General features: G+C 38.7%; 1 protein-coding gene across 1 annotated transcript; it reads right to left on the bottom strand.

Annotated features, from left to right (window-relative positions):
• Positions 1-7,223: 7,223 nt before the first annotated feature.
• On the bottom strand, positions 7,224-8,510 carry LOC139689454 (uncharacterized protein F54H12.2-like). The gene has a single exon (XM_071586583.1). The coding sequence runs from the start codon at positions 8,508-8,510 to the stop codon at positions 7,224-7,226; it is 1,287 nt and encodes a 428-aa protein (XP_071442684.1).
• Between the last annotated feature and the right edge of the window lie 4,803 nt (positions 8,511-13,313).

Here is a 13,313-nt window from a genome sequence, read left to right on the forward strand (position 1 = left end):
AAAACCGCTGAGCCAAAAAACTAAACGCCACAATTGAATCACAAAATTTCTCATCCCGGCTGCGGATGAAAAATTTTATGTTTGCAAGAAATACGGAAATTTTCTCAATAACTGCCTTTTGAAAATGAAAGGAGTCAAACAAATTTACAATTAAAACTAACAGGCTTTCATAAAAACCCTCGGGTGAACAACTAAACGAGTCGCTTGAATCACGAAATTTCTCACCCCGGGACTGCGGGTGGAAAACATTATGCTTGCAAGAAATATGTATAAATGATACCATTTTCTCAAAAACGACCGTTTTGAAAGGTAAAGAAACAAACAAATTTTCATTTAATGAATGAAAAGCTTTTAAAAAAGCACTTGGAAGAAAAACACGAAAATTGATTCGCGAAATTTTTCATCCCGGGACTGCGGAGGAAAATTATTATGTTTAAAAAATAAGTATATTAACGAAACTTTTATAACAGCGACTGCCTTTAAAGGGAGAGAGGCGACCAAATATTCTTCAATGAATTTTAAGCTTTAAAAAACCGCTGAGGTAAAAACTAAACGCCACAATTGAATCACAAAATTTCTCATCCCGGTACTGCGGATGAAAAGTTTATGTTTGCAGGAAATACGTTTAAATACGAAAATTTTCTTAATAACTGCCGTTTGGAAATGAAAAGAGTCAAACAAATTTACAATTAAAACTAACAGGCTTTCAAAAAAACCTTCTGGGGAACAACTAAAAGAGTCTCTTTAATCACGAAATTTCTAATCACGGGACTGCGGCTTGAAAACGTTATGCTTGCAAGAAATTCGTAAAAATGATACCATTTTCTCAAAAACGACCGTTTTGAAAAGTTATGAAAGGAACAAATTTTCATTTGATGAATGAAGAGCTTTTAAAAAAGCACTTGCTAAAAAAACTCACACGACAATTCATTCGCGTAATTTCTCATCCCGAATCTGCGGAGGAAAGTTATTATGTATAAAAAATACGTATATTAGCGAAACTTTTATAACAGCGGCTGCTTTGAAAGGAAAAGAGGCGACCAAATATTCATTCAATGAATTTAAGGCTTTAAAAAACCGCTGATGTACTAAACGCCACAATTGAATCACAAAATTTCTCATCCTGGTACTGCGGATGAAAAATTTTATGTTAGCAAGAAATACGTTTAAATACGAAAATTTTCTTAATAACTGCCGTTTGGAAATGAAAAGAGTCAAACAAATTTACAATTAAAACTAACAGGCTTTTAAAAAAAACCCTCGTGGGAACAACCATACGCGTCGCTTGAATCACAAAATTTCTCAACCCGGGACTGCAGCTGGAAAACTTTATGCTTGCAAGAAATACGTATAAATGATACTATTTTCAAAAAAACGACCGTTTTGAAAGGTAAAGAAAGGAACAAATTTTCATTTGATGAATAAAGAGCCTTTAAAAAAGCACTTGGAAGAAAAACTTACACGGAAATTGATTCGCGAAATTTCTCATCCCGGGACCGCGGAGGAAAATTATTATGTATAATAAGTACGTATATTAACGAAACTTTTATAACAGCTAATGTTTTGAAAGGAAGGGAGGCAACAAAATATTCATTCAATGAATTTTAAGCTTTAAAAAACCGCTGAGGTAAAAACTAAACGCAACAATTAAATCACAAAATTTCTTATCCCGGTACTGCGGATGAAAAATTTTGTTTGCAAGAAATACGTATGAATACGAAAATTTTCTCAATAACTGCCGTTTGGAAGTGAAAAGTGGTACACAAATTTACAATTAAAACTAACAGGCTTTCAAAAAAACCCTCGGGGGAACAACGAAACGAGTCGCTTGAATCACGAAATTTCTCATCCCGGGACTGCGGCTGGAAAACTTTATGCTTGCAAGAAATACGTATAAATGATACCATTTTCTCAAAAACGACCGTTTTGATTGGTAAAGAAAGAACAAATTTTCATTTGATGAATGAAAAGCTTTTAAAAAAGCACTTGGAAGATAAACACGAAAATTGATTCGCGAAATTTTTCATCCCGGGACTGCGGAGGAAAATTATTATGTTTAAAAAATAAGTATATTAACGAAACTTTTATAACAGCGACTGCCTTTAAAGGAAGAGAGGCGAACAAATATTCATTCAATGAATTTTAAGCTTTAAAAAACCGCTGAGGTAAAAACTAAACGCCACAATTGAATCACAAAATTTCTCATCCCGGTACTGCGGATTCAAAATTTTATGTTTTTCAAGAAATACGTTTAAATACGAAAATTTTCTTAATAACTGCCGTGTGGAAATGAAAAGAGTCAAACCAATTTACAATTAAAACTAACAGGCTTTCAAAAAAACCTTCTGGGGAACAACTAAAAGAGTCGCTTTAATCACGAAATTTCTAATCCCGGGACTGCGGCTGGAAACGAAAAATTATTATGTTTAAAAAATAAGTAAGTAGTTAGAGAATGCGGGTCCTGAAACAGCGAAAACCGCGCCACCTGGTGGCAAAAATCGTAACTAAAAACAAATGAATATCGAAACAAAAGAGTCGCGCGATGCGGCAAACAAATGAATGTCGAAACAAAAGAGTCGCGCGATGCGGCATGAAGCACGCCACCTGGTGGTAAAAATCGTAACTAAAAACAAATGAATGTCGAAAGAAAAGCGATGCGCGATGCGGTGAACAAATGAAGCACGCCACCTGGTGGTAAAAATCGCAACTAAAAACAAATGAATGTCGAAAGAAAAGAGTCGTGCGATGCGGTAAACAAATGAAGCGCACCACCTGGTTTTAAAAATCGTAACTAAAAACAAAATGAATGTGGAAAGAAAAGAGGCGTGCGATGCGGTAAACAAATGAAGTACGGTTGCGTCGGACGACAGGAGAAGCACGCGATGCGCGTGTGCTGGTGGTAGAATGCGTGACTAGTTGATTTACCTGCCACCTGCGTGATGCGGTACGCAACTCAAGCACGGTTGGCGTCGGATGACGGAAGAATGCTGAAAAAAATGAAGCGCGGTGGGCGTTGGTTGATTGCCCTGCCGCTTGGTGGACTGAAAGCGTATGAAAGTGAAAGAGGCATGTGATGCGTCGGGCGTCGAAACAAAAGAGACGTGCAAGGCGGTATTGTGAACAAAAGAGGCACGGCTGGCGAGGAAACAAAAGAGGTATGCAATGCGGTAGGCTGTGGCGCTGGAGTCGCGGGGCCGGACCGGGTCGGATCGGGTCGGGTGACGTTCATAAGAGGATGACTTTTAGAAAATCCAAGATGGCGTGTTTCAGGAACGGCTTTTCCTATCTCTTCTGTAACAGGATGTCATGAAAAGCGCGGAGGTTTCTGTTTCGAATTAACGTCACGATATTAAATGGCGTGTTTCAAGAACGGCGGTTGCTATCTACTATCAACAGGAGGGAATGAAAAGCGTGGACGTGTCTGTTTCAAACCCACGTTTTGATATCTTCACACAAACTCTCACAGGTGTATAAATGAAAGAAATACCTTAGAATTCAAAATTTGTTTATTTATCTTTCTGCATTAGGTCCATCATTAAAAAAATTAAGAAGTCTATTGCGTAAAAGCTCTCTAGCTACTTTGTTGATGGATATTATTTCTTTTAAAATTTGCGAACGTCGCTCCGGTCGAACAAGTAAATCCACTCGATAACCTTTGCAGGTGATGAACTCGTCACATTTCGGACAGCTCACAACTTCGGACCATCTGCGATTACGAGAATATTGAATAAAGATGCACTGGTCACAGATAATCCACACACAAAGTTCGCGAGGACACAAAATACTTCCACCTTTCTTCATGCTCAATTCTTTACGCTCTAGGTTAGGGAGCATAGGTTTGATAATCTTATTCTTCCGAGAGTATCTTTTTCCAATTTCACGGGAATAGAGAATGAACACAATAGAGTCTGGAAGCTGTGACATTTCAGTTCGACAGGACAGTGGGGAATAGACTCCAAACGCTTCCCGCGAACGGATGACGCTGTTCTGACCAGATGTAACCATTTAGCTGCGTTGGAGACGTATATTCACGCCAACATGTGGTAAAATGATGAATTTCATATTGTGAGAGCACAACGAGCCTATAAAACACCCCTCGTTGCTCCCTCACCAACACTCGTTCTGCGATGAGTTTAACGGAGCTATACTCCTGCGTGAGGTATGCTATATTTCGGGTGCACGGTAGATTCATAAGGAAAAAGGAAAGAATACTGTGTAAAAGAGTCGAAGACCTCTGCATCGATTGTTTTGTGAAGTTAAACGTACCTTTCATGTCAGTGCGTCTTTCACACAAGACTGTGAAAAATAGTGCGATCCATCCGGAAATTGACTTTTGCTGCCTGTGTTGCCGTCAAGTCCCCGCAGATTGGAGACCCGCTCACGAATGTAAAAGGTGTTCCAAATGTGTTCCGAACAAGGCGGAGTATGCCGTTTTGACTACATTACCTCACTGCGGATTAAATACTGAGGATATTGGATTATTTTCCGAGTTAAGTGAAGATGAGGAGGAGGAGGAGGACGACGACCTTGATTCCCCGCTTCGTTCATGATTTAATCCATCGATATGTGATGTTTGTTGTATTTTAATTGCTTAAGAGGGTGGAAGTAAATAAGATACAATACTGCCAGCATTGAAAATGTGGACAGTACTTTAGATGATTTGGAAATTAATATGTAAAGTTTTTTCAATAAAAAAAATGACTGAGAAATTGTTCTTTTTCATTGTTTTTAGAGGGTAAAAGTAAATAAAACAAACAAGGATTTGATAACACATTTCACAATATATTTTAAGCATATTAAGAACAAGAACAAGTATATTGAGTATCATACAATTTAAAAGGATTTAATAACACATTTCACAATATATTTTAAGCATAATAAGTACAAGAACAAGTATATTGAGTATCATACAATTTAAAAGAAGTGTACATTTTCTTCTTTTTCTTCAGCTTCTAATTTTAACAACAATCTGTTCTTAGAAATATTGCTACAAATCCATCTTTTCAATCTTGAACAATTCTTTACTGCGCACGTGTACTTATCCGTCTGATGACATGCTAATGAGCACTTACCTCCCAATGGTTTAAGAAACCTTAGAGAGGGTACATTAAATAGGTTTCCAATTTCGAACACATCGCGATTTAAAGCATTAGAGAGGAATTTAGATTTTTCAATACCTTTTACAAAGAGATATTTATAGGACAACGTATTTTCTTTAAGAATTTTTTGCAGCTCAATGTATGGCGTTTCCCCCACATTGGGAGGTATCCCATGGTGATGCTCTTGCACCCATGTATTTTCACAGTTCTAACATAGTCAGGAGGTATCTGAAACACCCACGACTCGCGCCGGTCATGTTCGAGATCCTCGATGGCTAGTTCTCTGACTATGAATTCATTCATTACACCATTCTTCCACACCAGAGCTTGAAAGTCCAATATCAATGCATTGATTACGACTGGTCCTAGTGGGTAAATTCTAGAACGGGAATACATTTTATCCCACTGGAAATTTCACTCTCAGGACGTTGTATTGATCGTCGTCGAAAGTGATGCACAATTTCTCAATGCCAGTAACTTTCAAAGCGTGGGTAATATTACTCAAATGATTAATTACCGAATGACTCGATTGAGTAGCTACTTCAAGAGCTGAGTCAATCGCTTCGAAAGAATTTATTAATGCTTTCCAATCTTCAGCTTTAAAAGCAACGCAAGTGTTCTTACTTCCTAAATTTACATGAGGTTTACCAAAATATTTAACAAAATGGACGGATGAATCCACGAACGGAGGAATGACGGACGTTTCAAAATAATCTGTGACGGAAGCTGCGTAGTTTTTTTGGCTGTTCCACTGTTCCGGGTTGAGTCTTGAAGTTTTACCCGAAGAGGAAATCACCACGCACGGTGTAGTTGACTCCGACAACCAACCGATCTGCACACTTTTGCTCTTGGTTAGTTTCAGGGATGACCTGAGCAGAGCAGGGGAACTCGTACGGTCAGAGGATGAAGACCTCCTCCTCTTGATCGGCTGCAGTTGCATTCTCGACTGATGCTTGTGAGACTATTACCCTGCTTATATAGTAGAGGATGCAGGTTGGTCCTCAAACATTTCATATTACAGGATGCATCCATTCATCGCGGATATAATCTTGTTACAAGAAAATTTCGAACACCTTTCATCGTGTAAGATACATTCTAAGAAACAAGAGTTTAGATGATCTATATCTGAATCATTCAATTTACTGACTAAATTAAAAGATGAATCAATTGACTCGAAAGAATTTACTAAAGCTTCCCAATTTTCAGCATTAAGAGCTACGCGATTGCTGTCACAACACAAATTTACATAAGGTTTTCCGGAATACGTTGCAAATTGAAGGTGTGAGTCCACGTCTGAAGGAATCACTGATGTTTTGAAATAGTCCGTAACGGAGGCTGTATAGTTTCTAATCCTGGTCCACTGACTCCGGTCAAGTATCACAGTTTTTCTCGAAGAGCAAATTTCAACGCAAGGTGTTGACGACTTCGTCAACCAACCGACGCGCACACATTTGTTCTTTCCCAGATGTTCAACTGTCCAGAATAAGGGGAAAGAGGTGAAGAATGAAGATCTTCTATTTTCCACTTGAGACTGTGACATAGTTAACTGATTTCTTGAGACTGGTTCATTTGACTTCTACCTTGATTATATATAGTGAGGTTGTTCTCCACTAGAGCACAACACTTCTGCGATGTTGGGTGACATTTTCTTCCTTTACGTCCGCGTCGTCCAAACTCTCGTCTGAAAAGCTTAGCAGAGATGCAGTCGTTGAGGGTGGGGTTAGGAAATAAGGATGCGAATTTGGAAATAGGTTTACGAGTGATGGATCGGAAAAGTACATACAGACAGCAAAACTCCCCACAAAGATCTGATTGGTAATTTTGCAACCGAACAGGATTTACTATGACTTTGAAGGGTTTCAGAAAAGTGATAATATCTGTGACCGAGGGAGGAAAAGCATAGGAGTCGAAATACTCTGCACGTTTTCTGTTGAATACGCTTACTGCAACCCAGTGAATTCCCGGCTCGTGTGAAGGATCGAAATTTACTACATAAATTCCACGCTTTGGATGGACAGGTAGTCGATCCGATGGAAAAACGCCTCTAAACTTACTTTTCGTTCTAAGATCTCCTGATAAAACGTCTTCGATGTCATCTGTTTGCATGATGAATGTCAACTCAAATTATCTAATTACAGCAAGTCTATTTTCATCAATTCTGAATTGTGCATTGTATTCGGCATAGCTGATGAGAGTGACGGAATTTGGAAGATTAACTGCAAATTTATCTTCAAATCTCACATTACCATAAACCGGTTTAGAGACGTGACTTTCCTCACCACTCCTATCTGGAGTGAGATCCCACGCTAGTACTGTATAGCCGTGTTTGAACATGTCCATTGTTATCTGATTACCCCAATCACTATGGTTCGTACCTAAGGCTGAATAGAGTTGAAGGAAGGCGCGAGTAGCAAAACTATCTTTCTCGCTGTGGAATTTCGTTTTTACACCACTCAACGGTACAGCAGTACCGTTTACGTATAGGTTGAATCCTGTCATCGAATAATGCTTTAGGTTAAATGGATTTTTCTCTTTTTTCCCCGAAAATGCGTCACCATCTACCATTATTACTAATAAACTGGAAGGAATTTGACCAACTATTAAGTTTTCATTTTTGATTGAATCGATATTACTGGAATAGGTGAAAGTCTTAACTTCCGTCCGCTTATATGGGTATATGGCTGGTTGTTTTTTCAATAGGTATTCGTGTGATAATAACACTGAAGGGTTGATGTCATGATGCGGAACGAAGAGTGTAGCGTCTAAAATCTTAAGCGTTGATGAGGTTTCACTTTCCTTGATGTAAAACTCTGAATCTTTCATCGTCAGAACGATCTCAACGTTCACACCAGTAAGAAGTTTTCTTGCAGTGTTGAATATGTCAACATGTAATCTTCCTTCCAACTCTACAACATTGCTATTTTCGAACCATGTCTTTCTTTTCTCGAATCCTTTGTTTGGAGCGGTCTGAAGGTCTAAATTGTTACCAGTATCCAAAGCCCACCCGTTACACTCGAGGTGAGTGCGCGAAGCATCAACGCCGTAATTTAACAAATTTTCCAAATATGAACGATATGGATAATTTTCTGAGGAGGTCATTCGAACCCCATTAAAATAAACTTGACATTGATCGAACATTGAATGTAGAAGGTTATTAACCACTCCAGGCTGTTTATTATCACTTTCTCCATAATTGGTTCCATCTGACTTACACAATTTAACTTTCAAATTCAGAGTTATTCCACCTAAATTTCTGTATCGATCTCCGCTATCCTTAACTGAAAAACGAATCTCGCGGGAATTATCAAGAGAGGCGATTGGTTTATAGGGTACTACTGTACAACCATCAACGCTCGCTTGCAGTGCTGGTTCACTAAATAGGTTCAAAGAATCTGGAATGTATTCTTCCATTCTTAAAACCGTGCTAACCGTTCGGAGGCGAAGCTTTTAATAAACCAAACCCATCTACTACTAAACTATTTATCCGTATATATCCTTCACCACACGCTTTCGCCTTCGAGGCTTTTTTCGCTTTCCACCTACTTGCACACGCTTTTTATTTCGTTTTTTTGTTTTAACACGACCGATTCTAGCTCGCTTCGGAGCACGTAAACCTGCCCCGGTCATCCTTTTCATTTTATCCTCTGCCTTTCTTTTCAAATTATTAACTGCCTCTAAAGAACGCGTTTGTAAAGCTTCCCTCATTGATCTACCTTCCCCTATATCTGTAAGAGTTTTTATACCCGTATCCCTAACTTCTCTACCTACAGCCTTTATTCCTTGCGTTGCCAAAGGTTTTATGAATTTCCATATTCCTCTGAAAAAATTCCCAAGCCCTCTACCCCGCTGTTTAAAATGACTCGCTCGATATACCTGATCACCGCCTCCAATCTGAGTAAAATATCGGCAGTAACGATCTACGTCCTTCGACATTCCGTTAATGAATGAATCATGTACATTTTATCCATGTATATATCATTCAGTTTTCCTGATAAAATGTAAAACGATAGACGACGGGTTTATACTGTCCGCAAAAGGATAAAGGTCACCCATTTTATTCATCAATTTAACTTCCATCGTGTCAAAGTCGTTTTTTTCAAGTGACATATAATAGGGGTGGATGAAAATTTGATGATTTCCTTTATCACCCATCACGACCCGTAAACATTTAACCATCGTGTCCCCAAGGAATTGTGGTGATATTACGTCTAGGTATACGAACACTTGACTCGTTGGATGTTCCGGCTCATCAGGTGGTGTTACTACCTCCATCACCGCGCTTGGAATGGAAAGTTTCGTAAATACGCTCATGAATTGCATGTCGAACTCCGCCCTACCAAACTCGTTACCAATATCTGTTCTGATCGTAGTAAGCAGTTGTTCCAATGTGTATTCGGTATGTGTGAGTGGTATAATCCCGACAATATCTATGAACGTATTGGGACACGGGGACTGGGATTTTTTAACAAGGGGTATACTCTTGAATGAATTGAAAAGTTTCTTTTGAAACCAATTGTGAAGCTCTGTAACATAAGTCCATTTTTTTTCACCCGGCATTGCTTGATGAATTTCATTTAACAACTCTCTCAAAGTATAGGTCTTAGCTTTCAAATTTATGACTACATCTTCGCAAACTCGAACTTTGACGACTGGACAGTTTGGTAGAACAGGTAGAGACTTTTCTTCTGATGGTATGGAGTTAGCTGAGTCAGATTCGGTCACAGACTCAACTTCAGGGATTATTGGGATGTTAAGCTTTGGGAAATATATTTCAGCGAGACCTACCTTCCACTCATCTCCCGCAGATATACGTTGAGCTAATTTTGTTCGAAAGTGTGCAATAGTGTTATCGGGGAAAAACTTCCCAGAGCTATCGCTTAACAAAGTTATGTAAAAGTCACTCATTTCAACCGTCGCACTTCAGAAGCTGAGATCCAAGTGTTGAAATCATCACCGTACCCCTTCCATTTAACTAAATATTCAAGATTTCTGCCCTTTCCTCTACGTTTTAAAATATTCTCAATCTGAAACTCTGTGTTTTCACTAACAGCTGAAGTTTTAACAAGCTCTTCTCTGTAAAACGAGCCTTTAATACGTTCCCCGTTGAGATCCTCTAAACGGAATGTGGGAATTGGTGAGTAATTTATTTTCCAAATTTTGAAAACCTCCTTGGAAAAATTCTGCGTGTATCCTTTAGCGAAAGGTAATCTTTCCTTCGATATTCGAACAAAATCTCCAGTGGAAAATTTCGATTTCTGTGGTTCAATTTTCGTTAAACGACGTGCAATCGTAAAGGCATTTCCCTCACCCACTGCTGATGGGGCAACTCCCGTGCTGGAATGTTTACGATCATTATATCCTCTCATTAATTTTGGTAATACGCTAACATAATTAAGCGTATTAAATTTTGTGAAATATTTATACATACGCCCCTTTAGAGTACGATTGAATCGTTCCACCACAGCCGCTTTTACGTCAGGATTATTAGTGGTAAAATATTTTATTCCACGTTCAGCAAGGAAGCGTTTAAATGTTTTGTTAGAAAATTCAGTTCCCTTATCGCTTTGAATTTTCAAGGGTTTTCTTTTTTTTATAATTGCTTGAAAAGCTTTAATAACGTTCTCGGCGGACTTACTCTTGAGTGGAACAGCCCATGCATATTTGGAAAACACGTCAATGACAGTAAGGAGATGTGTATAGCCCTCATTGTAAATTTTCAACTTTCGCATATCGTTAAGATCACATTGCCAAGTTTCATCTATATACGTGGGAGTATATTTATTCCTAGGAAATTTCTTCCTCGTAGGCTTATGTAACGTATACGATTCCTGATTTTCCAGCCATTCTCTCACACGGCTTTTGCTTATTTTCTTTCCCACTCCCTCCCATAGTCGCTCGAATATAGAAAAGCTGTAGGGATTCTCCGGGTTGAAAAATATAGAACTTAATTTATTGTTTTCCATTTCACGTACCCTAGAGGCTTCACTTTTCTCAGTCGATCTTTGAGAGGTGGAGTGTGCTTTACTATTTTTCTGCTTGATTCGACAGGAGTGTGCTTTGCTATTTTTGTTCTGCTTAATCTTACAGGAGTTTCTTCCGGTGATTTCCCTTCCTCGCTTGCCTTGATTTCTTCCGCATACTCTTCCAAGATTCTCTCCATGTCTTTTCCCCTCCGTTTTACCGCTTTTGCCCATGATCTATCTATATTACGTCCCTCACTCAGAAGGTTTTTACCAACTGTTTCTAACTTATTTTCCCCTCTCTTCGTTTCTTCTTCCACCTCGTACGATACTGGAATGGGTCCGCTCATGTTGTTAACGGTACCTAAATACGCATCTAATATCCTACGGTAATGATGCCATTTCTTTGAATCGCTCATTTTAGTTTTGAGAACTTTCTTCATTTGCTCATCCAAACTATCAATATCACGCGTCATTCTTTCCCTCTTCAAAATCTGAGGATCGATAAGTAACATCCGTTTGAGGCTCATCCTATCAGGTTACCCACTAAACCACTCAAAAGAGATCCTAAAAGTATTGGTAAAAATCCTCCCTTTTGCTTAAGTATGTGACGTTTTTTCTTAATTGATATTTTAGGGCAACTCAGCTTTCTTAGCGTATTTTTATAACGATGTAACTTCCTTTTAACAGAAGGACAAATTTTATGATTTCCGTTCAATGTATTTAGACAACACTCACCGATTGCGTTTATTCCGTCAGCGCTTGCGGATTCTACGATCGATCTTCGCAATTTTGGACCGGCAGTCTTTAATAACCCAAGAAGTTGTTTGTTGCGTTTCAATTTCCTCATAGTTTTCCGTGCTCAACGGTGTGAACACCGATGTTATTTCCCCTGGAAATATATCAGTTCTAAATCGCAGTCGGTCGTCCGTCTCCTGTGATAGGTCGAGAACTAAATAAGTGAAAGGCTTCGATGTCACCTCTTTATAAACCCTTAGAAGTTCACCGGAATTCTCTGGACAGACCTGTGCAGCTAGGTATCGGAACTGTGACCTATCTCTAGGATTTTTGAAAACTGTTATATATTTTGCATTTAGAGAAATATTTCGAGACTGAGGGTTCTGGTAGAACACGTTTTGTGTGATGAGTATGACTGAGATGTTGGAATGATGTGATCCTCGCGTAAATAGCTCACTGACGTCTTTGTTATAACAATCGTGCATTAAATCATCTATCACAAAAAGAGTGGGTATCTTGCGGGGATTTTCAAAAGTTGGAACCTTGTATTGATATTCTACACCTTCTAGTTCCTCATTAGGTCTACTATTGGGACTGCAACACCAAATGACTCTTTCGATTTTTCCATTGACTAAGTTGTTTATGTTCCGTAAAAATCTTACAACGAACGTTGTTTTTCCACAGCAGGAGGGTCCAGCGCAAATGCACGTAAAAGGATGTTTCCACATCAATGATGCTGACATGATTAAATGTTTATCCGACATTCGGCTGAGTTTATACGATATTCTCCAGCTTGGAAACTACTCCTTTTAACTCATCTACTACATTTGATAGAATCGATGCATTGGAGCACTGGATTTCGAAGAGTGATACGTCTATCATTCCAGCTCTTAGCAAAGTGTTGTTGAATTCGCTATATTCATAATAGTTTTTCCCTTTAAAAAAATATATTAACACATTTGTATACCTGAAAGCCGAATTAATATTTGTGGGAATGGGAGGAAATTGAGTACTTACATATTTATGCTCCTTCGGCTCGAACCGACATTCATCCATTTCAACGACGAAAACATCACCGTAAAAAATATACGTTCTACCAGAATACGTGTTTATTGCTGCCTGAATATTTGAATTGCGGGGGATACGGACGTCCTCGGTGCTCTTTGGATATCCGTGGACGGGTGCTAAACTTGGATAATTGATCATATATATTCGATTCCCTATAAAAAATGTGATTTCTCCTGAAGGTCTGCGGTAAATCGCATCAATATTTTTCATGTTCGATGGGAGGAAAGGGATCCAGTCCGTAATGACTTGTGAATTCAGTGATGACATATTTTTATTCTTTAAATCTATCATCCAAAATAATTTACCGCTAAACAAAAACAGCATATGATCAACAATGAGAAAGTTATCAATATATTCAACGTCACACACAGAAATCGACTGCTTTTTCTGAGCACTTCCCACTTCCTCCTCAACAGCCTCCTCCCCTCCTCCATCTTTATCATCTCTA

This window comes from Hetaerina americana, unplaced genomic scaffold (assembly GCF_022747635.1).
Source record: "Hetaerina americana unplaced genomic scaffold, ioHetAmer1.1.p SCAF_235, whole genome shotgun sequence".
NCBI lineage: Eukaryota > Metazoa > Arthropoda > Insecta > Odonata > Calopterygidae > Hetaerina > Hetaerina americana.